This window comes from Phymastichus coffea, unplaced genomic scaffold, assembly GCF_024137745.1.
Source record: "Phymastichus coffea isolate CEN01 unplaced genomic scaffold, Cenicafe_Pcof_1.1 PCOF00094, whole genome shotgun sequence".
Classification (NCBI taxonomy): domain Eukaryota; kingdom Metazoa; phylum Arthropoda; class Insecta; order Hymenoptera; family Eulophidae; genus Phymastichus; species Phymastichus coffea.
The window spans coordinates 653,021-676,839 of NW_026706905.1; the positions used below are offsets into that span (position 1 = coordinate 653,021).

Consider the following 23,819-nt stretch of genomic DNA (forward strand, 5'->3'; position numbering starts at 1 on the left):
AATAAAAATAATCTTTGAAAAAAAAGGTAATGAATTCACTTTGGTGCAGTTTTCATGGCGATTTTTTGAAGCATGGCGTTACACATAGCCGCATAAGGATTCATAGCTACAAGCTGTGATTTGGCAAATTTTGAACCGCCGTGGGCAGCCCTGGCGAAGTCTTGCTTGGCATCCTCGTCTCTTGCTAAGCACCGGTAAAGCGCGGCACGTTGGCATAGCGCCTGCACGCCTGCTTTACCTTCACCTCCACTGCATTCGACCGCCAAAGTCAGATCCTGGAGTGCTTCTGTCGATAGGTAGGAATTGGTCGAGATTGAAACGTCGATTTGCTATTACTGATCCTACCTTGATTTCGGCCCGCCAGGCGCAAAGCTTGAGCCCGGTCGTTCAAGACGGAAGCCGAACGCGGAGCTTTCGCTCGTGCCTCGTCGAAGAGCTCGAGGGCTTGGTGGAGTTCGCCATTTTCCGACAAAACGATCGCTCTCTTCACGAGGTCCTTAATTTGCTGGCTGAGCTCTGGATCGTTCACGGTATTGGCAACTGCGCACACGCCGATCTCCAGTTAATTAATCCCCGAGGCTGTTATCCTCGATCGAGTATCAGTAGCGTACCTTCGTTTAAAATCTTGCCGGGATCGGAGTTGATGCCGAGGGACTGCAGAGGATCGAAGATCGTGTCCAAGATCTGCTGATCGTGCTGGCTGAGCTTGTCCATTGCCGGTAGTAGCGGCGGCAACAGTGGCTTACCGCTTCACTGCCTCGACTGAATAGGATTGCATCACGGCTGAATCGCCGAGAATTTTCCTGGAATGTCCCTGGATCGACGGGTATTCAAATGAAGCTGCGCGCGCGCACGGCTCGCTTCGGCGATCTTTGGCTTTTGCGGTCGCACATGCCAAAACCGTTTCTTCCTCCCGAGCACTTCGCCCGGTAGCTTCATTATCGGCGATCTTGTCATTTTTTGGTTGTGGCTTGAATAAACCGATAGGACGTCGGGAGTGCGCTATCAGTATCAGCCACTGGGAACGACGCTCTCTCCAGTGTGACAAGTGTTGACCGGTAATTTTGGTCGGCCATAAACGAGCAAATGCATTCGTCAAACGCTTTGCGTCACGGACAAATGATATCGCAAATGAGAATAGGATGGGAGCTTGAGAGGAAAAGAGTGGAAAAGGGGAAGATTAGCGGGCATTGGTATTCTGGGAATGGCGCAGCGACAGACGGCTTGGCGTTTAATCGCGGACAATAAAGATGAACGTGAAAAAGGACGCACCGAGCGATAAAACGGAGGTGAAGCGCGGGCGCGCGGGCGCGCGGGCACACCGTAGGCAAGGGGGAGAAGTTTTATAGCTGACTTTTTGTTGCTGGCTGAAAGGGCCGTCGAGGTCGCGGCGGCGTAAAATTTAATGATGCTCGCGCGCGCGTCTGCGAGTGTGTCGGTCGTGTGGTGGGCATCCGACTGCAGCTCCGCGCGCAGGCGAAAAGAAGAAAGTCGGCGGGCGGATAGGTATGTAGGCAGCTGCAATGGCCCTCGCGTTGACGGCCCATCATTCATGCGCGCGCTCTCGCGCGATAAGCATCGCTGGCGCAATCCAGCCGCGCGCGATCGCCAAGCCGAGGCAAGCCGAACGCGTCCTGCAGCGTTTCGCGCCTCTCGCAGCTAACGAGCGCTGCCGCCCCGGCAATCGGCGCGCCCGCCTCGAGTCTCGAGAGCCGAAACAACTCGGGGGCGACGACACGCCGAGGCGAGGCGCCGCGTCTCGGTCGAAACCGGACCTTGCCTTTCGGTCTCTTCGGCCGACGGGCTGACGCTTTTGCGCGATGCCTTCCGCGTGCTTTGACTTCTAACGAGGTCCGGACAGCCCAACGCATCTCTCTCTCTCTCTCTCTCTCTCTCTCTCTCTCTCTCTCTCTCTCTCTCTCTCTCTCTTCCCTCTCGACGCGAGCGCCCCGTCTCGCGTTTGCTGCTATACGCGGCGAGTTTCGATTATTTTTTATCGCGATTCAGCCGCACGCGGCCGCCCCATCGATCCTTCCCCGAAGTAAGCGTAATTATCAGATTTTTGCGGTTCGTCTCTGCAGCCATAACTGCGCGCAGATCTATATCGCGTGTAATTGGATACAGATAGGTCGAGAAGCCGCGCGGCATGGTTAATTTTTACGCTGGTCGCGTCTCGGATTACGCGATCGAACCTTCATTTATCAAAATTACCGCACAGCAAACTGCACGTGAGACTCCGAAGTTGTGTAGATCTTGCGCTCAAGACCGAACGATGCGAAGCTGCGATCGGTCCTCGGAATATTCGCACTTGCCCACGACATTCTCCGATTTGCGAAACCCAACTGGTTTTTGGTTTTCGAGAAAGAATGCGTAGGTCTACCTTTTCTCTTCGCGGCGGCAGAGCGCGACCTTTTACCATTGTTTTGGAAATGGGATTGGAAGTTGGCATTATGCGGGCGCATTTCTTACATCGCGGAACAATCGCTTTGTAAATGATACCGTTGAAATGTGAAAATTAGCGCGCGTCGACTAGCCGCACGCGCGAGCGTTGATGGCTAACGTACCATGAAATTTCGATCGATCGGAAACCCGACGATCGTTTGATTAAAACGCAAAATTTCAGTCTAGCTCTCGTCCACTTGCAGTTAGAATTCTCAAGTCATCAATTTTCAGGTCGTTTTGACGAAGCTGCGATCGAGCGTTTTGCTAGTTCAACGTTAAAATGGCCATAATAAGCGGCGGGAAAAGTCCGTTGAATATAATTTCGCAGGATGTATATACTGCAATAAATCACGTCAGCGTATGGACGCCGGAGTAGATAATTTTACGAGGTAGATATTGCCAGCAGTGATTTCGTAAAGCAAACATTTTTTCCAGCCGAGTGGACGGATCGAGTTAAACAATAAGGTAGCGAGTGCTCGGCTAATCTCTCGGCAGCCTTTTTATCGTCCGATGCAGTGAATCGATCACGAGCGATCCTCGCTGGAGATATACCGGCGCTGGAAATGTGCCAGTAAACCGGATCATAGCAAAAGTGAACAAAGAAAGTTGGCTTGTCTCGAATGAGGAAAGCACAATGGTGAGCGAGCGGCGCCAGAAACGAGGAATTTCGGCGGGCAATCAGGAAGGAAGGCCCTAAAGCGAAGTCCCGCAACGAGGCGCCGAAGCCGCGCGACACGGGCACTGGCGACAGAGGAAAAGCTCGCCGCCACACGGACGCAGCAGCGCGGAGAGGAAAGTTTGAGGCCTGCGTCCCGTTGGAGCTGCATGCGCGCGGCGAGCAATAAAAGGCGAATGAATTCAGCGAGCGCTGCTGCGATGTGCTGCTCGAGCGCGGCGCACGGGGCAGAGAGAGAGAGAGAGAGAGGGAGAGAGGGAGAGAGGCAGGCAGCAGTAACCGAGCCACGACATATCTGCCCGCACGAGAGAGCCGATATCGCCGCGACTCGGCCGGCATCAGTGGTGCAGTCGGGCGTAGATCTGCGCCGCGCCGCGGACAGCTCGGCAAATCGGCCTCGCGCTAATGAAGGCGCGACGCACCTCGCCGACGGACAATCGCTCCGAGCGCGACGCGATCGATCGGCGTTCGCGGCCACTGCGAGCCGATCCGAGAGCGCGCACGCACGGCTTGATTTCTGCGAGGCGCGAGGACCTCGAATCGGCGTCGGGCAAAACCGGTTGGGGCGCTCACGTGCTCTCTCTCTCTCTCTCTCTCTCTCTCTCTCTCTCTCTCTCTCTCTCTCTCTCTCTCTCTCTCTCTCTCTCTCTCTCTGCCTGCTCTCCTCCTCCGCCGGCTGCTTTTGGGCTGCTCGCTCCGAAGCCAACTCTCGTCGCCGGGCGGCGCAGCGACGCCGCGAATTCCTCGGGCCCCCGGTCCCCCGGTCTCCGACACTGCTTGCCCTCGGCGGCGGTGAGTCGCTGCTAGGCGCCTGCTCGCGCGCGCCAGGCCCGAGACAAGTTTTCGCGATGCAACGATGGCTTCGGCACCGTTACCTCGCCTCGATGCCACAGCCTCCTTTGACTTGCGGTTCATTTACGAGCTTGCTTGCTTATATTATTTACGACACGAACCCTCGCCGACGAGGACCTTCCCTCGGCTTTTCCCTCGGGCTCCGTTTAGCCGCGACCGTTTACAGTCGACCGACCAGCCCGCGCGCTCTCCAAAATACCGTCCGCCTGCACTTGAAACTCGCGCTCCGAAATGCCGCGACCGTCGTTTCGCGCAGCAAATGGACGAGAGGCTCGCAACGAGCGAGCGCGCAAAAAATAAGCACCTGCGCTCGCATCCGAGTCGAGTCCAGACGAATCTTTGATTACGCGCATCGGCGTTTTCCGTCCTGCTGCTCGCGCAGCGGAGCCGCGGCCTGATTTCATCTCGAGCGCTTCATTTCTCCTAACTGCCCGTCGGGAGAACATCGTCATTACTGATTTACCGATGAGAGAGATGATCGATGCGCCGCGGCATCAGCTCGAATCAACCAGATTGCACGTAGGCAGATGCTCGCTCGACTCGCACGCTTTTACTTACGATCATTACACATCTACTCCCGATTCGAATCGGCACCATCGAGCTCTTTTACGAAACGAGCTCCTGCCTACTTTTCCTACGCAGATCTCACGCGCAACGAGAGTCTTTTTTCGCCAATTTGCGATGTATTCGTTTTGCACGACGAATATCTGCAAAAGTTCTTTCCCGCTTGCGATTTACTTAACTACCAGTCAGTTTGCCGTTTAAAAGATAACGTATATGCGAGTGTTTGTTAGAATACTCAATGCACATTAACGAGTGTTGTAATATCACGGGAAACGATAAGATCGAGAGTGTAGACGAGTATACCATTGTATTATTTTGACAAATGCGAGTGCATCGGTTCCAGTGGCCTGGAGTATACAGGCATCGACACCAGTTCTAACAAGAGACTGTTGCACGAAAATGGTCGAACGGGCTCCGATCGGAGCCAGCGAGAAAAGAAGGAAGACATTGAACGACGCGCGGCCAATTAAAGTGCACGTATCGAGCAGTCGAATGGGATTCTGGCCGGGCTACGGAGGAGCGAGCTGCAGGAGAGCTTATCGAGCGGACCTATCGCCGCCGCGGAAGATGTGGTTTAACATAAGACGTGCTCTGCCGGGCCGCATGCGCGAGTAGGTGGATCGGACTCGGAAAGCAAGCGAGCCGCGGGCCCGTTATGCAGCTGACGCTCCGTGTCGCGTATCTCGCGCCCGGCCATTTGGCTGGCCAGCTCCGCTGCCCCCCCCCCCCCCCCGCCGCGCAGCTCGTCGGAGTCGATGACTGGGCTAAAAGCTGTACGTAGTCGCGGGCCTAGGAGGCCGCGCGTTCGGGAAAGTCATCTTTCGGCCGGATAACAGTGCCGGCGAGCAGTTAACCGTTCGGCTTGCGTTGTACGATCGGCGCACTCCCGCTCGTCATTTGTCCTTTCTCGCTCGGCCGATTGGTCGTCGTTGGATCGCAGCCGTTATTATGACATCTTTTGTTGGCCGCGGCTGTAATTAACGGCATCGGCCAACGGCACCCCGACGACGGCCGGCGCGGATCGCTCTTATCCGCGTGCGACATCGCCCTGTGTACGCGAGTCCGTGCGACGCAGCCGCGCATGCCTCGGATCGGTATAATGACTCAATCATTCCCGAACGAGCGAGCCAATTAATCAGAGCGTGCCCAGACGTCTAGGCAATTGATTGTATTCCGAATGGGACGTGCGCCGAGGGAAGAGTACCGATCGGTAATTAGCGTCAGCGGTATCGCGGAGCGATCGATCGGGCAGACGCGTATTTTTCGCGAGCTCGAGGCTGCGGAGAGCGCAGCAGGCGAGCGAGCGAGCGAGGAAGGAAGGAAGGAGGAAGGATGGCCGGGCGCAGCTCCGCGAAGATTCAGCGGTAAAAAGCGTAACGCACGAGTGCAGCGGCGAGAGGAGCAGGCAGCGTCGAGCGCGGAGTCGCGCAGGTCCACGACACTTGTGCAAAAGAAGCGAAAAAAGGCGCGCAGCGCTGGGCCCTCGAGCACCTACGAACTCCCACTCCCGCTCGCGCGCCCGCGCGCCCGCGCGCTCTCTCGCCCCGTCGTCCTTTTGCATGCAGTCGCGCGGCTCCGGCGCTGCCGGGCCGAACCGCGCCGCGCGCTCCATTGTTATCACTCGCTATTCGTCAGCGTTGGCGTGGCCAGGGACAAAGCTGCGCGCTGGGAGCGCGGGGACCGGACCGCGGAGAGCGCGGCGAGCAGCGGCGCGTGCGCAGGATAAGGGACCGCAAGCGCGCGCGGCGAGAAGCCGGAGGAGCGCGGAGCGGCGCGCGGCCGGCGGCCGGCGGCCGGCGGGCGGCGGGCGGGCGGCGGGGAAGGGAGCGCGCGTCGCCGCGGCGGGCGGAGGCGGGCGCAGGCGGGCGGGAGCCGAGCGGCTCAGTCGGCGCGCGACCCTCCCGGAGAACGTGGCGCTGCCGAGATGCCGGCGTGGGCTGCCTGCGGCGACCACCGTCCTCGTCCCTGCGCCAGCTGAACGCCCGCGAGCCGACCGGCGCGCGGACTACTATGCGAGAGGCTGCCGGCGCGGGCCCGAGTCAGCGCGCGAGAGCGACCCAGCGATGAGGCTCAGCCCGATCATCCTGTCGGCGGCGGTGTGCGCGTCCTCGGGCCAGCAGCTGCACCAGCAGCCGCAGCAGGCCCCGCGGCCGCGCTGCGCCGAGCAGGCGCCCGGCCAGCGCCAGCTCCGGGCCGAGCTGTCCACCGAGTACTTCCTGCAGGTGTCGCCGGCCGACCGGCGCCGCAGCCAGGTAGCCAGCGTGGTCAGCGTGCCGGCCGCGGGCGACGCGTCGGCGCCGCGGGCGGCGGCGCCGGCGCCCCGGCCGCAGCCGCTGCTCAGGCCCCAGCCCTGGGCCCTGCCGCTGCTGGCGCTCAGCGCCGCGGCGATGCTGCTCATGGCCGCCTTCGAGGTCTTCGTGCTGCTCAAGGTATGCTCGCCGAGAGCTGCCTCGTCGCCGTTGCACAACCGCGCTCCGCGGAGAAAGTGTCGCCGCGGACGACGGCCGGAGGGACGGGGCCGGGCGTCGTGCCCGGCGCGCGGTCAACCGTCTCCGCGCGACGAAGCCTCGGCGAGTCCGGGCAGACGGCGCGGCGGGGAGCGCGGACCGGAGAAAGCCGAGCGGCCGATCGCCCGCTCGGTCAGTCGCGTCTCGTGTCTCGGGCCGGCCAGGTCGACGGTCGGCGGGAGGGGAGGCTGCCGGCGTCGCGCCGCGTCGCGCGTTGCCGCTCCCGGCGGCTTTCCCGGCGCGCCCGTTCCTTTCGGATCTTATCGCGACTGCCGCCGGCCTCCGCGCGCCGAAGCCACCCCCCGTCGCGCTCCGCGGACGCGGCCGCGCAAGCTCCCGCGCGGAGCGCCACTGCCCGGGACGACGAGGCTAAAGCTCGCCTCTGCACACAGGCGCGCGCGGCGGCGCCCAGCAGGCGCCACCTGTTCCTGGGCCAGGCGCTGCTGCTGGGCCTGTTCCTGCTGGCCGGACTGTCGGCGGCCGCCTCGCTCAGCGCCAACCCCGTCTCGTGCGCGGCCTTCCGGCTGGTCGGCCTGCCGGCGGCGCTCGTCTTCGCCGCCCTGCTGGTCAAGTGCGTGTTCCTGCTGTCGCTGAACAGCGGCGTGTACCTGCCGGCGCCCTACCAGGTGAGTGCAGCAGCGCGCGGCCCGGGCGCCCCAGGCGCGACTCACGCGCAGTTTGCTCACGCAGGCGCTGGTGCTGGGCTTCGCGGTGCTGGTGCAGGTGGCGATCGTCGGCCAGTGGCTGTACGGCGAGCTCGGCTCGGCGACGACGGCGGCGGCGGCGGCGCCCGGCGTCCGGGCCAGCGGCGCCTGCCATACGCCCCTCGGACAGAGTCTGGCGGCCCTCGGGTGAGTGCGCGTCTCGGCCCCGGCGTCGGCGAACGAGATAAAGAGACCCTGACGCTGGCCACTGTCGGCAGGTACCCGGCGCTGCTGCTGCTGGCGGCGGCGGGCCTGGCGGTGCGCGCGCGCGGCGTGCGCGACAACTTCCGCGAGGCCTGGTTCATCGGGCTGGCCGTGGGCCTGGCGCTGCCCGTCTGGCTGGGCGGCGCGCTCGGCGCGCTGCTCGCGCCCGAGGCGGCGCGCGAGGCCTGGCTGGGCTTCGGCCTGCTGAGCAGCGCCATCCTCGTGTTCCTGGCCATGTTCCTGCCCAAGGGCCGCCAGCTGGCCGCGCTGGGCCGCGAGGCGGCGCCGGCCGGCGGCGCGCACCTGCCCCTGGCGCTGGCGGGCGGCCCCGCGCGGCCGCGGCCGCGCCCCCCGCGCCGCCCGACCGCGCGCGACGACTGCGAGGACCGGCCGAGCGACTACTCGCCGTCCTTCTTCCACTTCAAGCCGGCGCCCGCCGAGTCGACGCTCAAGCGCAAGCCGGCCCCGGCGCAGCATTACCACAGCGCGGACCGCGTGGCCCTGGTCTCGTCCTGCAGCGCCTGCCGGCACCGGCCCGCCAGCCCCGTCTACTCCGACGCCACCTCGGCCTCCAACTTCGACCAGATGCCATGTACGTCGCTACGCCTCCGCGCCCTCGCTCGACCTTCGCCTCGATTTCGCGATTTCACGGATTACGGAAACTAATTACCGAGACGCGGCGCCCGAGCAGAAGCGGAGAAAGTTGCGGCTCGATCGCGAAGGAGCTGCCGCCGCGCACAGCGGAAGCGAGTCCCGTTAGGCGATCGCTGGGTGCTCGCGCTTCTGCGTTGCTCGGACGCGTGGGCCGCGTCGATCGCGCGCCCGGGCGTGCGGCGCCGCGAACGCGTTGGCGCTGCCCGTCGGCGGCCGCCCCCGGCCTACTTTGTCCCGTTGCGGGCGCGCGCTGTGCCCGTAACGCACGCGTTGCTGCCGGACTCGCTCGGCGGAGATGCCGAGTGGCATGACCGATCGCTCTTGTCCTCGTTGCAGATATTCACGGACCGATGGAGACGTTCGTGCTGCCGCCAGGGATGTATTTGAGGCCAGAGGACACGGGCAACTTGTACACCACGCTGTCCGCCAATCCCAACGTCTTCTTCCAGAGAGCTCACCCGGGAATGATGTACTAGCGTCGTACGCCTGTCAGCGTCGAATGCCCATTGTTCGTCCTACTGTACATACACGCAACCATTCTCCCACCAGTAAATCTGTAAATCTACTTTTTATAAGCGACGCCTACACGCGCGCAGCGAGCATCTACGCAAGCAATAAAGGCAATAACATTTATGGACCACTGCGTTCCTTCATTGCAACCCGACTCGAGGCTCGAGCAAACTGGTTTTTCGCGGCCGCGAACGAATCTGGAGCAGCAATTGTTACACAACTGGATCGCCGGAGCAGTGAAACGCGTTGCTCAGCAAATTACGGTGCTAATAAAGAAATCGCGGCTATGCTAATGCCACTGAAATCGGGCGCTCGGTTGCCAAGCAAGTGTGTTACCTGGTCAGAAGTCCATCCGTCGCCGCGCGGGCGCGCTTTCACGCGCGTTATTCGTTTCGCCTCCAGTGCCCGTGGTGTTCTCACGCGACCGAGCGCCCGTTCGAATTGCGCGCTGACACGCACGCGCATGCGCATCCTCGCCGGCCGCGAGCAGCCGCCAGCACCGCGGGAGTAACAGAGACAGCAGAGAAGTAGCAGCAGCGCGAGGAGGGCAGACTGCAGAGCTGTCATCCTATCGACATGGCGTAGTACGGCTCTGACACTCCTCCTTCTCTATTATTTCTCGCCGTATTTTCCGCCGATTTGCTTTTCCCATTCGCGCAGCTACACCATACCCTGCTGCTCACTCGACTCAACCTCCACGGGGTCATGGCTGGATTACTTTTTTGGTAAGCACATGGCAAACGCTCGCGCCCGCACACACGCACACGCGCGCAACTATATGCGTACGTTACTTCGAAAATATAAACAATAGCTAGCTCGATACTCGGATGAAACTCTGGCGCGCCACTTTAACGTGTTGTATCGCTTGCTCTGACGTTCGAGACGATATGTGTCAGGTGGCTCATTTTTTATTCAACACTCGCCTTTGACCCGTCAGCTGCTTTGGAGTTCTCGGCTGCTGCTAATTTCACAATCAAGGATACTACGGCTACTACTACGGAAATAATGGCAACGCCTGACGCTCCGCTCAAGTAAGTTATATCATTTGTTATTGCACCTTCTTTTATTTCTTATAGGCACGACCTTCATCGCACACTCATTGTTAGTCAAATATTTCATTCCAAATTGATTTACGCTTCAGGCCAGATTTAACGTCAATACTGACCAATCGCAACCAGTGGTGTTGAGTATTACCTCGTTGCCATGACATTAAACGACTTTTAATTGAGTTACTTAATCCTTTAACAAGATGACTGCTTACTTAGCTTTTTCTAATGTTTTTCTAATATCAATGCATCCTTGTTGTCAACTCTGCTAGTCTATCCTATTACAGCAATTAATTTGCTCTATGTAACGTTGAAACTTTCAGAATCTTTATTATGAAGTTTGGATCTGCTTTTGTGATTGAAATTATTATCTAAAATTAGTACTTTGGAATACTACTATATAATTATTTTTCATTGGTGGCGTGTATTCATACCTGTGACACTATTTTTATCTTTTTTTCCTTTGATTTATGCAATATCGCAGACACTGTAGCAAAGAATTATCTCGATAAATTGCAGATTACGCTTTGTCACCTGGAATACGGCTACAAAATACCCAGAGCAGGATCTTCGCCAACTACTAGGGCTCACTCATTTTGCCACGTCCAAGCAGTTAGCTGATATCCATATAATTGGGTAAATCATATACGATTAGTTTGAAGTAGAGCTAGACCAAGGTTAAACTCATCTTAATATTTTATGTTCAGCTTACAAGAAGTTAAATCTCAGCCTCAAAATTTGGTATTGGACATGATTTTTGAAGACCCTTGGACAAAATCAATTAGGTAAATCTCATTCGTGCATATATTGCTCTAGCCAATCATGTTCTGTAAAATAATAATTATTTTGTTTAGGGAAATCTTGAAAGATTTTGATTATGTAAGATTAAAAACTCAAAAGCTTCAGGGTCTTGTTTTGAATGTTTTTTTCCTCAGAAAGCACTTGACCCATTTAAGGAATATAGAAACTCAGTACACAAAGACTGGATTTGGTGGGATGTGGGTAAGTAATTTCCCATACATATTTGAAATTATTCATCAAATTAAGATTAATTGAATAATTACATGTACAGGGAAATAAAGGTGCTATTAGTGTACGATTCAATTTGTATGGTGTTGACATTTGTATAGTAGATGCACATTTAACCGCCCATGACCAATTGTTAGCTGATCGGATAGATGACTACAATACTATCATCAGAGAACATTTATACACAGTGCCTGAAAAAAGTCACATTTTCTTCAATGAGTATATACGAACAACTAAATTTGTTAATAGTTCAATTTAGTTGGTAATGGTCATTTAAATACTAAATTATCATTTTTAGTTATGTATTCTGGTTAGGGGATCTGAATTTTCGTATAGGAGAAGGCTTCAATGCAACAGAGATAGATGAACTTGTTAAAAAGAACCAATTAGATGTATTATTAGAGAAAGATCAATTAAAGTCAGTTATGGCTAACAATGAAGCTTTTGCTGTATTTACCGAGGAGAAAATAACGTTTCATCCAACTTATAAATATGAATTTGCATCTCAAGATTATGATCTAAAGTATGAATAATTTTATAACTTTTCGTGAATCTTGATCTTTATACGAACAAAGAGACAGACACTCAAGACATTGGCAATTATACACAAAGCGAAATATAATAACGTTGTTACACGCTTTGTTTATGTATTTTCTACTTCTCTTTACAGACGTCGACCGGCTTGGACTGATCGAATTTTGTATAAAGTAAATAAAGACGTCTACGAGGACGTAGAACTTAAGGCTGTACAATATAATTATAAAAGTCATCCTAATTATGTGCAATCTGACCATAAACCCGTAAGCGCGGAATTTGATATAGTGGTGAGATCCACGAAAACTGCCGATGGAATTGAATTTGATCCAATAACTGCGTGGTATATTGACGAAGAAAATGTTGTGTCTTATAAATTTTTGGGTGACGCCAAATCCTGTAATGGTGATTGGATTGGATTGTACAACGAAGGATTTTCTAGTATAGATGAATATTTGGTTTATGAATATGTCGGACGAGGTAAATACTTGCTGCTGTTCATGAAAATACGGATTCTTTTTTTCCAATTGTTTGTTTGTTGAGAATAAAATACTATTATTAGATAGGAAAGGATTAGGGGATTAAATTTCGCATTTGAAAAATAAATTTTATTTGAAACAAATAGTTTGATGTAATACTGATGTATATAACATTTTTAGGAAAGGAAGCTGAAACGGAACCGCAATCAACTTTAGAAAAGACTTATTTCGGCGACTCAGCTCTTCGCTCGCCTGGTATGTACCGCTTGGTCTACGTAGCCCAACGTGGCGATATTATGAGCATTCTGGGGATGAGCGATTCATTCTCTGCGCATCGTCGACAAACTTGACGAACGAACAAAATATTACCTTTATTATAGTTACCAGTCTGTCATCGCATAGATTGTCTGTAGACATAGCTTTTCGTATATTTGCTTGTTGGTTTGCTCTGACTGCTTTTGTACGTCAATTTTCTCATAAGGGGATATTGAAAGCACATTAGGATCCGCAAGGGAACCTAACAACATTACGCGTTGAATCTTGAGAGTGGTTTGAAATAGTACCTGGTTATTATTAAAAGAACGCTTTATTTATGTCACGTATATTCAAAGCTTATATAATGAAGCATTCATGACGCTAAGCAACTTTTTGTAAGCGTGTGAACAAATTTGGATATCTTGTAAACCTCGTTTATTTTTGTAAAAGAATGACTAGTATAACAAATGAACAAAGTATGTTAGGTACTATTATGTACGTTACGCGCGGTTTAATACAAATAGAGTCTGTAATATTTTATCTATTCTACTGTAAAAAATTAGTTTATTAAGTAGCAAAAGTATTAAGGCAAATTTAGGTGGATGGATGACAGGGATAATAAAAAAGATGATAGTTATAAATGTAGGAGGCGTACGTCGATAGGGCAAATTAACGTCAAGAACGTGACTAGTTAAGCTCATCAAGCAGTTTTTAGTTTTATATTACGACCATTAAATTTCGGAGTTGACATGTTTGCACGATCAACGTCGATCGATAGCGTATAGCAAACGTCTTGAAAACAGACCCATGCACGATAATAATTATGGTATCAGTTCTCTCTCGACACGCAAAAGATTTTGCGTAAAAATACTGTATTGTTCGGTTACACAGATACATAGAACACGACGCACGGATTATGTACAAGCAGACGTTATAACACTTGTTGCACAGAACATTATATAGCAGCGTATAAAGGAGCGTAAGAGGTGGAGGTCGAGTCGAGTAAAGTATCCGTTGGGCAAGTAGCGGCGCAGCTATGATCAGCATTGATCGATTTGATGTATAACCAAAACAGATCGGCCTTCGAAAATCTGCATGGAGATGACGGACGAAGACCTGCTGACGCGAACAGACGATCAGCTGATGCCCTCGCGAGGAAGAGTGTCGCCTCCGTTGATGACCGGTAGTAGCGAAAGAGCCATGTTGCCAAGCTCCGGCTCGGATACCTGAATGCCCCGTAGTTTTTGCATCCTGCACCAGACGATGTTACGTACGGGCTTGCGTAAGACGAACAACCCGAAGACGATGAGGCCTTGCAGGGCGTTGATCAGGTCGAAGGCCGACCAGGCCAGCGGGTCGCCGCCGGCCCACCAGGATATCAGCTCCATCGCCCAGTTCATGCCCATGAGGAAGAACAGGCCCAGGCACACGAAGAAGACGCGCTTGATGCGACGGAAGAGGCGCTGCTCCTCGCGGTCGGACTCCTGATTGCGAGCCAGTCGGCGCAGGTCGAGGTCGCGCTGGTAGCGAGTTATCTCTAGAGCCGTGAGCGCGAACAGCGCGAGGTTTATCAGGACTAGCATGCTCACCGGCACGTAGAAGTACGGCATTGCCTCCTGGTTCGCTGAAATCACAAACACACAATCTTGCCTTTATCTCTTCATGACCATTTCTCTTGTGCGTGTGTGCTAAGCAAGTTACTTTATGTACACTTATGTCATATCATGTGATGGGCTTTAATGCTTATTTATTACTATATCATGCTCTAACTCACTACTATTGTACCTATTACTTCACTTGTCTGTTATAATAATTATTAAGTTTTACAGATTTTTCTATTGTTAACTGTTAATTAATAATTCTTTTTTATTTGCGTCGAATATACACAGGCTGAAGATTTTATTTTTTTACCTTACTGTAACTAAATATTGAGCTTTCATTTTTGTACTTGCTTTCCAGCTACATACATGTTATTGTTAATGTTATTTTAAGAATCATGTTCAATTTTTAACACAGTCGAGGTGCAATAGCTGTCCGTAAGCCTTAGTCTTGGTTCCCTATAGTCGTACAATCAGTCTTCCCCATCACTTTTGAAAGGGTGTTGGAAGGAACTTTTAAAATGCATCATGACTGGAGTTACAGTTAGAGGTGGAATCCGAACCACCAGAGCCACGGTAACAAACATATGAAAATTTATTTATGAAAAATTCTCCGATACATTTTAATTATTTTTATTCTGCTGTTGTTTACGAGCCGCCGTTGTAAAATATGTTACATAGAAATTTCTTGTTCGTGTCACGTTCTTTTGGAGATTTGTATTATCTAGATTTAACCATTATAAATATCGTTTAAGCGGCTCACTATTCAATTTAATTGTTAATGTTAAAACCACATTTAGGTTTATTTTGTTATTTGGTTGAATGGTGTAACAAAGCAAACGCGAGTGCAATGACGTGACGATAATCATGTACTGAAAAGCGGCTATTATTTTTTTAAACGACCTTGTATTCCAAATGAGCTAATAAAAATGAAGTAATGCTCGAAAAACTTGCCCTTATTCGTCTTCCTAGTGACATTGATCGACGCTGACCAAGCGCAATGTGCGACATATTAAAGAAAATTAAGATTTTCGAGTTAATCCGGCGTCGCGTTCTGTTGTACAACGTCGCTGTTCCTGGATCAATCTTATCGAAGGCAGTTGAACGTATATGTCAGTTTTGGTTGGCATCGAGCATGGGCAAGTACGTTCTGCCAGACGATCTTGTCGTCGAGAAATGGAAATAGCATTGAATGTTTAGACAGACTTATCCGAGTGGCCGTAAGCTTCTCTTGTCAGAGGGTTTTATTGATTTTGTCGTGCGATTCGATGTATAGAAACGGTCGATTGTCGTACGCGAGTTGGAATATTTTATGCAGTACTTTGCTCGACATAGGGCTTCGGACTAGAAAAAATAGCCAGGTTGCCGTGAGATTTGTCGGGAGAACCTGAATTTGCTAATAACGAAAGCTGAAATGGAAATGAGGCGAAAAATTGATCGAGAGTAGCCAATACTCACAATGGAACCAGCAGCTGTTTGCGCCGAAATTCGGTTTGACGTAAGTCATGGGTACGGTGGGGTTGAGATCCATGATGACCGAAACGAGGATGAGGATCGCCGGTGGTCCCCAGGCCCAGAGGGAGTAATAGAAGAAGAGGCGTCCCGGCTCGATCCTCGGGCTGCTGGTGCCGCGCTCTACGTGCCTCCTGACCAGCAGATAAGTCTCGATGCACATGACGTTCAGCCAGAAGAAGCACGCCACGAACGAGAACTGGATTACGAAAGCTGCAAAGAAATCACGTGCGCGCATCATTTGGTTGCGCTATCGCCAAGTATCGTTCACCTGCGCGGTCACGCCAGCCTTATCAATGGGGAGCCTCGTGCAGGCCGTGAATGCGTCGAGCGCGACGAGAGGGAAAGCCGTGAATTCGCGATGACGAAATGGAGTGAGGCGCGGCGCGAGCAGTGGCAATCGAGCTTATCGGCTGCGCGCGTCGAGCCGTTGGCCCGCGCCTTCGGCAACGATGATTTATGAACCGGCCCTTACTCGCTCTTTCGCTGGTCTTTGTTAGGCGATCGCCATTATACGCCTGCCCCGCATACCGGGCCCGCGTCTTAATCAGCCACTATTACGCGTCACTTGTCTCCCAAAAACCTTTCATTGGGGCCATTTGCAAATCTCGTTCCGCGCTCCTTGCTAATGACTCTTGTCGACGTTGGTTTGCGCTTCGCATCTAAACTTTGCTCGTGTATCTATCCGTATACGTGCCTGTGTCGTTGCTTTCCTCGCTTGCAACGACATTCATGGTCGGAAGCTCGTCAAAGCGTGAAATAATTCTTACGTAACACGGCGACTTAGCAATCACTTAAAATCTAACGCGTAACGATGTACCGCGACTTGATCGACTATGCGAGGAGTCGCAGCTAATTATACACACTTGTTATTTTCTTATTTTCATTGTCGCAGACGTGAATCTGCCTCGTCTTTGCTTCGCAATGCACTCGCCGAGGCAGACTGGGCTTTGCCAAAGTTCCGACGAGACACAGAAAAAGAGTGGTCGCGTGCCTTCTCGATATACTACGTTGCGCACACTTTGGAGCATCGCGGACGAGACGACAATTGCGAGAGCACGTATTGAATTCGCGCGCAATTGGAGCCACCGAGGATGCACTTTGACGAGCCGAGAGGCACACCGATGCCGGCTGAACAAAATCACAGCTATCGATTTTTCCTGCCGCTGGACTTTGTTCTTCCGCGCTCGAGCCTTCTAAATATAGTCTAGCACACTATCCGACTTTCCTTAGCAGCAATCAAATTTATGTTAATCTGATAAGTAGTTAGTCTACGCGACGACTGTATCCTTGAACATCGTGATTTTCTCCTTACTTCGCGCGGATAAGAAGGAAGGAGGAAAAAAAACTTGAGAGTAATATATCAGAGTGGGGAAAGAGAGGGGGGGGGAGATGAAAAGAAGCAAGAATGTTCTGATTGTAGGCTTGATGTGTAGTGGCAAACATAAATTATGCAATCAGCGATGCCCCTCATTAAGAGCACAGCTCTGCGCAGCGTCTTTCTCTCAGCAGGATCCCTTCGTTTAATTAGTCTGGGCTTTTTATTATGACTGGCTTCTCGCTCGCTCGGCAGCGGGAGCGCGGAGGAAGAAGAAAAGCGCAAGCAAGAGGAGTAGCGAAAGAGAGAGAGAGAGAGAGCGTGGCTTCGCGTGACGCACGCCAGGACGAGCATTTCGCCGAAGCGTCCGCCAACGCCGCCACCGAGTCGCGCTCTACTTTGCTGCACCTATTAAGTACACACCGAGGACGCACTCCGACATTAGGCTCGCCCTTTCTATCTTTCAGCCATTTTCCACATCTCGCGGCTACTCCGCTGTCATTCTCTTCGCCGAAACAAACTCGTTGAAAGGCTCTTGCGCGCTTTTTCTCTGGCGCCTATTCACATTCGTTCGGTTCGCTCAATTCCCAAAACAAACTCGTTCAAAGGCTTTCGCCTATTCATATCTGCGTAGTCTAGTGGCATCCTCGAGAAAACTTGTCGACTCTCTTGCTGGCCCCAAAAAGTGCTTCACGAGAAAAGGATGCGTCGCTGACGAATCCGTCGAGTGACGTGCGTACGTTGCAATCAAGCTGCATTTCTGCTCCCGCGTCCGCGGGCGCCTTTGCAAATGAGACGTGCGATTATTTTTCGCGCCGTCTCAACCTCAAACGAATCATCTTGGCTTTTCCCGCGGAATCGATAGACGTCATTAGCTTATCGAAATCACAAAATTTTTGAACATTCTTTTATTTCTTTCTAACGACCTTACGTCACATCGCTACAATTAGTTTATCTAAACGTCAAAGCGTCTGCTAATTTGCTCGAATAACTTTTTACAAGTAATTTGAAATGGAAAAAAAACGCACAGCTGCTTTTATTTTTTTATACAATGGATGGCGTAGCTAGCTTGGGACTAACTAGTCTAGATTCGATTTCAGTACGTTTATGTCGATTGCTCCAGAGAATACTACGTTTCTATCTATGGATAAATATGACGCATAAAACACATCTGCAATCCACGTGGTGCATTCCTTGGAGGTGTTTTTCGCGTGTTTCCGACACGTGAAAAACTCACGCTTGACCCGCGAAAAATGTCTGCCGATGAAAAAGTCAGCTATTCAAGCGTCAAAGAATTGCGACAAACGGCGAAACGCATCGTTTCCTCGTGCACTCGTTGCGGGGCCGGCTCTTTAACCAACGATCTGCTATAGACAAAGTGGCTACGGCCCGAGAACGTAGAATCCGGAATTCGGCGCCGCCATATACCCGCGTACTTTCAAAGCTATACGGCTATATCAGCTCGGCATCTCATTAAAGACAGACGAAAATGTTTTGATAGGATGATAAAAGTACAAGATTGCGTCAAGAGCGAGCTGGGTTTTTACGAGCGCGCTATGCCGGGAAAAAATTTGGGAAGGTCCGTAGGCGTTGCGTCATTGGTGTCCGAGAGCACTGGCGAAGGCGAGCCAGAGCGATCGGCCGCGGAAGCGTGCAGACGAACGAAAGGGATCGGCGGAAAGGCCAAAGTCTTACCAATGGAAATGCAGATCTCGTCGGAGGTGTAGGAGCTGGCCAGCTGAACGATGGCGAGAGTGGCGAAGGCGAGCGCCAGGCAGGCGCAGTAGTGGCACAAAGCCTTGCCGTGGACGTCGAGCAGTCGGGGCGTCAGGGCGTAGGCGGCGATGGTCAGCAGCAGGAACGGCACCGATATCAGCAGGCCGCAGGCGTAGAACGTCAGCAGCGCATCCGTGCCCGCCGCCTCGTTCTCTGCCAATCGCAATCAACGATAGCTTTTGTCATGCGCTCGTCCGACTTTTGCGCCGCATACTTGGATGTCTCGCTGCCTCGCGGACGTGCTTCGCGCCTCGCGCCTCGCGCCTCGCGGCCAGCGGCACCTCTGACTCACGACGCGCGACTTTCGACGCACTGATTAAGAGCGCTCCGCCGCGGTCGGTTCTTCTTCGTCGCCGTCCGCGTCTTCGCGTCTTGGCCTGTTTTTCCCGTCCCCGACACGCCCACGCCGACGTATCTGTCTCTCTGTTTTTTTCTGAAAAATCATCGCCTCGAACCCAACCCCGAGTATTCCGCGAGCGTCGATCATTTACTATTATCTCCGTGCAATCGGCCGAATACACCGATAACACGTTATCGCTATCTACAATAAAAGGCGTTTTCGCATCGAATATTTATTTGTGCAAATTATTCTATGACGGCCCTTCTTTGCTCGGCAAGCATCACACAAAGACGTATCAACGAACATGCAATACTCGACGTACTTTTACAGAATTATCGCTTTTTGTTTAGAACCGCACAGACTCGTCGTCACCTTTGAGAGCCATCGCTTATAATTTCATTCGCTTTCAGGCCGTGAAAAATGAACATTGACAAGCGCTGCAGCTGCAAACAAAGGCGCCGTGTCAGCGGACGACGCCGGTGCCCATCCCTGACGAGGGAAATTGGAAAAATAAAGGACCGAGGCACAGCGGAGATGACAGCAATTTCAAAGTATCTAACAAGCACTTCGCACCACCTTTACCGTCACGGCGATTTAACAAAAATATCAAAGTCACCCGACCTCAAGTATCGGCTATTGGGTTTTATATTGAGCCGCGCGCACATGTCTCTTTGTGACCTGATGTCTCCTATCTACGCTCGCGAAATCACATTAATAGCAGCGATCGTGCGGCGTAATTTAGAATGTAGTCGTGGATTTGAGCGATCAATATACTCACTTTCCGAAAAACAGACCAACACTTGAACTCCCTTTGTGGGCACAACTTCCATGCAATAATCGAGTCCTGGCATGAGCATGATTGGCTTCGGTGTCGGAGCCCAAATCGAACCATTTTGCAGCAAATAATATTCGTCATCGCTGTTTTCCGACGGGTCCAGAATGTACCTATGACATTTCATTTGTATTTAGCTAAATTTAATGCGAACGACCAATAACGAATATTATAGCTGTTACTCGGAATGCAGGCTGGCATTGTTTGTTCAAAATTGATCATCGGTGTTGCATTTATATCAATATTTGCTAAGGTATGACAATGTGACTTAATTTCTTTTGCACGGTGAATCGATAGATTAGTGTGATTTGACGGTTCGTCATGATCGAGTGGAGAAATTGTAAAGTACACACAGCCACACATACATATAATGCATCGTGGTTATATCAAGGCAGGCCGATAAGAGATAAATAAGCGTCTTGTGAAAATAGCGGCACGTCACAAGCAGTGAATCATCGAGTTAGATGCAATATCACTACCTTCCGAATTGGCAGGGATCGCCGATTATCGCCACGAACTCATTCTCTTCGATACTTGGCACGAGAAGACCAGTCTCGTTGAATTCGTGAAAGTACGGCGAGAATGGTTCAGTTTTGGACGAGTTCGAGTAAGTGCAAGCAGCCTCCTTGTCGCTCTCATTTTTCGCTAAAATCTCGTTTATCTTGCAGCACTTTCCCACGACTGACAGTCTTAAGTACTCATGAGGAATGAACGTCTGGTTCTGAAACAAATTAAGCGGATGAACAATTTAATCTTCGAGTTTTCCTATCGTACATTATGCGCTTCTTACGACCATGACCGAGCCGCTCAACGGCTACATTGCAGCTTCGGACAATCTCAATTTTAATTAATAGTTAATAATTTTAATTAATCAAATGATTCGTCAATGTCGCTAACTCAAAGTCCTATCTAGTGAGTATCTAATCGATGATAATAACTTACATTTATTAATTATTTTTTCTTCGATTGTCTTCTAGATAAAGTGTCACGTCAAACATTATCGACGCTGACACATGGAAGCGTGTGAAAGCCTAATAGGAACTCTACTACGATATCTAAGCTTCAATTAATATTAATCGAACGGCAATTAATTCATGTGTTTCGTACGTTTTCAGTTGAAGGAAAAGAATTTATAATTGATCGATATTTTTTTGCGCGAAAACAATGAATGTGCATAAGAAATGTGTGAACGTACGATATCCGAGTCGAGTGAACGAAAGGGCGCGGAGAGCTTCCGAACGACTGAAGAAACTTGACGAAATTGGAAAAGCCCAGCAGTACAGTCACATAGCTGTTGTGATATTGTCAGTGAGGTCAGAAAATTGCAAAAACGAGGTTGTTTTGCAATTATATCGACAAGTGAAAGATTCGTGTCCGTACTAAATAGACGTAACAGAAGAATTTATTACGACTGATAATTTTGCGTTATAATTTGTTTGTAGCGAGAGGTTATCTTTGAGGAAGAAAGCGAACGAATAGAAATGGCCAACCGAGAATGAATCGTGTGATAAGAAACAAGTTTGAAAAGATGCTTGGTCTGAAAAAGCTGACGTGTTTCCAAGCAAGACACGAATTGGAGAACGTAGAGCAGAGGTATAAGGTGATCGATGGAGCTGCTAATGGCAATAAAAGAATAGTTAATCGAGTAGAACGGCGTGGAGGGTTGTTATTGGCTGTGCCGGCGACTTTGACAAAGTTGCAGCCGAATCAGTCGAAAACGCGAATTAAGAATGGAGCGTGCTCGAGCGCAATTAAAGTTAATAGCGAAGCCCGGTTCAGCCGGGGCCAGCCAGTCTAGCAGCGAAAGATTCCGAGAACGAGCTGGCTATAGAGACTATATAACGAGCGCCGAGCAGATCGATATCGGCAGGCTGCGCTCTAAAAATATTGGCTCGGCACTGGCGTAAACTCGCCTGCACTTCTTCTAAATAACGAGGCTAAATATACCAAAGCCCCCGAATCGCTCGCGCTCCAAAGTATTTTCAAAGACGCGAGGAAACTGGCCCGTTTCCGAAGGAGTAGAAAGGAATGCACGCTGGGCACTTACGAGGAGCACGGGACGAATGGTGGGCACAGCCGGTGGCGCGGCCCCGCCAGGACCGCCGGACCCGGCTCGGCAGCAACGCGCGAACGACGCGACGAGCAGCAGCAGCGGCAGCAGTGGCAGCGAAGCGAGTGGGCGCCGCATAGCTCTGGGACGCTCGCCGCTCACAGGTCGCAGCCTCGGATCGCGCAGCGGGCGTTCGCGGCGCGGCCGCGCGGCCAACTCGCCTCGGCGGCGCGATCGGCTTTCATCGCCAGTCCGGGATTCCTGTTTTGCGGCTTCTTCGCCTCGGCTCGCGCGCGCCACGAGCGCCAGCGCGGCACGCGAGCATCGCCCGTCGGCGCTGCCGGCCGTCTCCGGTCCCCGGTCCCCGGTCCCCGCTCGCCGCTCGCCGCTCGCCGCCCGCCGCCCGCCCGACCGCTCCTCCGGGCGAGCAGCGCTGGCGCGAAGAAAGCTCCGCGCCAGGTGCGGCCGGTCGATCGCGGCTCTTGCGCGCGCACCCGCGTCGGTCCGGCAGGCAGCGAGAGAGGAGGCTAAGCGCTCGCGTTGCAGCGAGCAGGTGCAGCACTGGGGACTCGAGCGAGGCTCCGCGACGACTGCTGGCGCGACCACTACACTACTGACCGATCGGCCTCGCGGCTGCGGGCGCACTGGCTCGCTCTTCGCGGCTCCTTCGACTTTATTATCGCGGCCCCGACTCTCGGCGCGACTCTCGGCGCGACGTCCGACCGACCGTGTGCACCTGTACGAGCGCCGTCCGGACCGCGCCACCTCCTCGCTTCGCCCTGCCTCCGCTCCGCGATCGAACACCCTCGTTTCCCTTGCCACCCCGTTTCGATTCTTCGTAAAAGCGGCTCCCTTTGCAGCGCTGCAGTTTGCTCGCCGATCCTGGCTCCTTTTCCTTACTCAGTGCGCAGCTAAACGTTTTTCCTTCCTCTACCAACGTTTTAACGAGCAGACTTTCTCTTTAAGTACAAACATACTTTATTATCAAGTGAAAAAGTAACTTGACAAATGGAGAAGACAAAGATAAGTGCACGAGCATTTAATAGATTTAATATAATAGATTTTATTTCTGACGCGTTACTCACTCTGTACGAGTAATGGGACTCTTCGATTTCGCCTCTTTTTTAAACTGGAACGATGAATTTTCAAGGAACTCGGAACATTGTCAGCAATTCCTGAGACCATTGTAAACTGTCGTTAGCGACACGACGAAAGAGCGAAACAAAATTTACGATGAAGCTCTGGACATCTCAAATTTTAACACGTACATTATTTTTCAGACTGATCGCACCCGAACGAATTCAGCAAATGACGTAATGGAGGAAACATACTGACACTACAGTCTACCTAACCGCCTTCAACGAAACGAAAGAACATGCGCTTATGTCGATCTCGTTATTTATAGTCGTTTGATTATATGACGTATCTCAACTTATCAATCACAGTGATCGTTAATATTTCCGCTTTTTTTTTTCGAAATTAATTTACAGTTTATTTTCACTCGGATATATATACTCGCAGTGACTCAATTTTCATCGATCGAATAAGCTCTGATATACATCCATCTAGAGGCTCGAAGATCTGCGAAATAATAAATTGCCGTTCGCACTATTTGTCATTTATTCATTTCAATATTTGCAAGCGACAGCGATTATGGCATTTACTTGCAAAATGATGGCAATAAGAACGAGTGCGCGTGAAAAAAATTAAATCAATAATAAGCAACAATATTTGCTTAAAATTATTCGAATCGTTACTTGGATAATCGCACTCGATGTAATTATATTTCACTCTGCACCTTAATTTACATGATAGACTGAGAAGCCAATACAATCTGTCGTTGAATGAAATTGACGTGAAGTTGACAGTGCATTTAAATATTTAAAGCAACCGCGGTAAGTGCATCAAACGTAACAGTGTCAAGGTATTGATAGAGC

The 23,819-nt window shown here is 51.7% G+C and overlaps 5 protein-coding genes across 7 annotated transcripts; 3 read left to right on the forward strand and 2 right to left on the reverse strand.

Annotated features, from left to right (window-relative positions):
• Positions 1-32: 32 nt before the first annotated feature.
• On the reverse strand, positions 33-1,859 carry LOC131669490 (tetratricopeptide repeat protein 36 homolog). The gene is made up of 3 exons (XM_058944393.1): positions 612-1,859; positions 346-540; positions 33-286 (listed from the first exon to the last, which is right to left on the reverse strand). The coding sequence occupies exons 1-3, from the start codon at positions 712-714 to the stop codon at positions 36-38; spliced, it is 549 nt and encodes a 182-aa protein (XP_058800376.1). The 5' UTR covers positions 715-1,859; the 3' UTR covers positions 33-35.
• On the forward strand, positions 1,004-4,368 carry LOC131669519 (uncharacterized). Its single transcript, XM_058944434.1, has 2 exons — positions 1,004-1,058; positions 2,674-4,368. The coding sequence occupies exon 2, from the start codon at positions 3,268-3,270 to the stop codon at positions 4,366-4,368; it is 1,101 nt and encodes a 366-aa protein (XP_058800417.1). The 5' UTR covers positions 1,004-1,058; positions 2,674-3,267.
• A 941-nt stretch (positions 4,369-5,309) lies between these two features.
• Positions 5,310-9,300, forward strand: LOC131669497 (uncharacterized). Its single transcript, XM_058944405.1, has 5 exons — positions 5,310-6,963; positions 7,434-7,667; positions 7,732-7,892; positions 7,964-8,541; positions 8,940-9,300. The coding sequence occupies exons 1-5, from the start codon at positions 6,094-6,096 to the stop codon at positions 9,077-9,079; spliced, it is 1,983 nt and encodes a 660-aa protein (XP_058800388.1). The 5' UTR covers positions 5,310-6,093; the 3' UTR covers positions 9,080-9,300.
• Positions 9,301-9,386: 86 nt separating this feature from the next.
• Positions 9,387-13,013, forward strand: LOC131669500 (inositol polyphosphate 5-phosphatase K). 3 transcript variants are annotated; one of them, XM_058944407.1, is made up of 9 exons: positions 9,387-9,838; positions 10,010-10,144; positions 10,679-10,795; positions 10,867-10,944; positions 11,014-11,161; positions 11,232-11,407; positions 11,487-11,711; positions 11,859-12,202; positions 12,382-13,013. In XM_058944407.1, exons 1-9 carry the CDS (start codon positions 9,819-9,821, stop codon positions 12,549-12,551), a joined length of 1,413 nt encoding a protein of 470 aa, XP_058800390.1. In that variant the 5' UTR covers positions 9,387-9,818; the 3' UTR covers positions 12,552-13,013. The 3 variants fall into 3 exon arrangements, with proteins under 3 accessions (XP_058800390.1, XP_058800391.1, XP_058800392.1); XM_058944408.1 differs by having other exon boundaries at positions 9,399-9,838; positions 9,925-10,144; XM_058944409.1 differs by having other exon boundaries at positions 9,400-9,838; positions 10,051-10,144.
• Positions 13,014-13,161: 148 nt separating this feature from the next.
• LOC131669498 (G-protein coupled receptor Mth2-like) lies at positions 13,162-22,513 on the reverse strand. Its single transcript, XM_058944406.1, has 6 exons — positions 21,880-22,513; positions 20,312-20,553; positions 19,779-19,945; positions 18,580-18,813; positions 15,513-15,779; positions 13,162-14,080 (listed from the first exon to the last, which is right to left on the reverse strand). The coding sequence occupies exons 1-6, from the start codon at positions 22,018-22,020 to the stop codon at positions 13,593-13,595; spliced, it is 1,539 nt and encodes a 512-aa protein (XP_058800389.1). The 5' UTR covers positions 22,021-22,513; the 3' UTR covers positions 13,162-13,592.
• Between the last annotated feature and the right edge of the window lie 1,306 nt (positions 22,514-23,819).

What these genes read in the sequence shown, in the direction of transcription:
- LOC131669490 (XM_058944393.1), bottom strand. Translation starts at nt 714, where the DNA reads ATGGACAAGCTCAGCCAGCACGATCAGCAGATCTTGGACACGATCTTC. An exon ending in CGGCAAGATTTTAAACGAAG is followed by an intron (nt 541 to 611) that starts GTACGCTACTGA and finishes GCGTGTGCGCAG; the next exon opens with TTGCCAATACCGTGAACGAT. An exon ending in CCTGGCGGGCCGAAATCAAG is followed by an intron (nt 287 to 345) that starts GTAGGATCAGTA and finishes ACCTATCGACAG; the next exon opens with AAGCACTCCAGGATCTGACT.
- LOC131669519 (XM_058944434.1), top strand. Translation starts at nt 3,268, where the DNA reads ATGCGCGCGGCGAGCAATAAAAGGCGAATGAATTCAGCGAGCGCTGCT.
- LOC131669497 (XM_058944405.1), top strand. Translation starts at nt 6,094, where the DNA reads ATGCAGTCGCGCGGCTCCGGCGCTGCCGGGCCGAACCGCGCCGCGCGC. An exon ending in AGGTCTTCGTGCTGCTCAAG is followed by an intron (nt 6,964 to 7,433) that starts GTATGCTCGCCG and finishes CTCTGCACACAG; the next exon opens with GCGCGCGCGGCGGCGCCCAG. An exon ending in ACCTGCCGGCGCCCTACCAG is followed by an intron (nt 7,668 to 7,731) that starts GTGAGTGCAGCA and finishes TTGCTCACGCAG; the next exon opens with GCGCTGGTGCTGGGCTTCGC.
- LOC131669500 (XM_058944407.1), top strand. Translation starts at nt 9,819, where the DNA reads ATGGCTGGATTACTTTTTTG. An exon ending in ACGCCTGACGCTCCGCTCAA is followed by an intron (nt 10,145 to 10,678) that starts GTAAGTTATATC and finishes GATAAATTGCAG; the next exon opens with ATTACGCTTTGTCACCTGGA. An exon ending in CTGGATTTGGTGGGATGTGG is followed by an intron (nt 11,162 to 11,231) that starts GTAAGTAATTTC and finishes TTACATGTACAG; the next exon opens with GGAAATAAAGGTGCTATTAG.
- LOC131669498 (XM_058944406.1), bottom strand. Translation starts at nt 22,020, where the DNA reads ATGCGGCGCCCACTCGCTTCGCTGCCACTGCTGCCGCTGCTGCTGCTC. An exon ending in CGAGATCTGCATTTCCATTG is followed by an intron (nt 15,780 to 18,579) that starts GTAAGACTTTGG and finishes ATTTCTTTGCAG; the next exon opens with CTTTCGTAATCCAGTTCTCG. An exon ending in AAACAGCTGCTGGTTCCATT is followed by an intron (nt 14,081 to 15,512) that starts GTGAGTATTGGC and finishes TTGTGATTTCAG; the next exon opens with CGAACCAGGAGGCAATGCCG.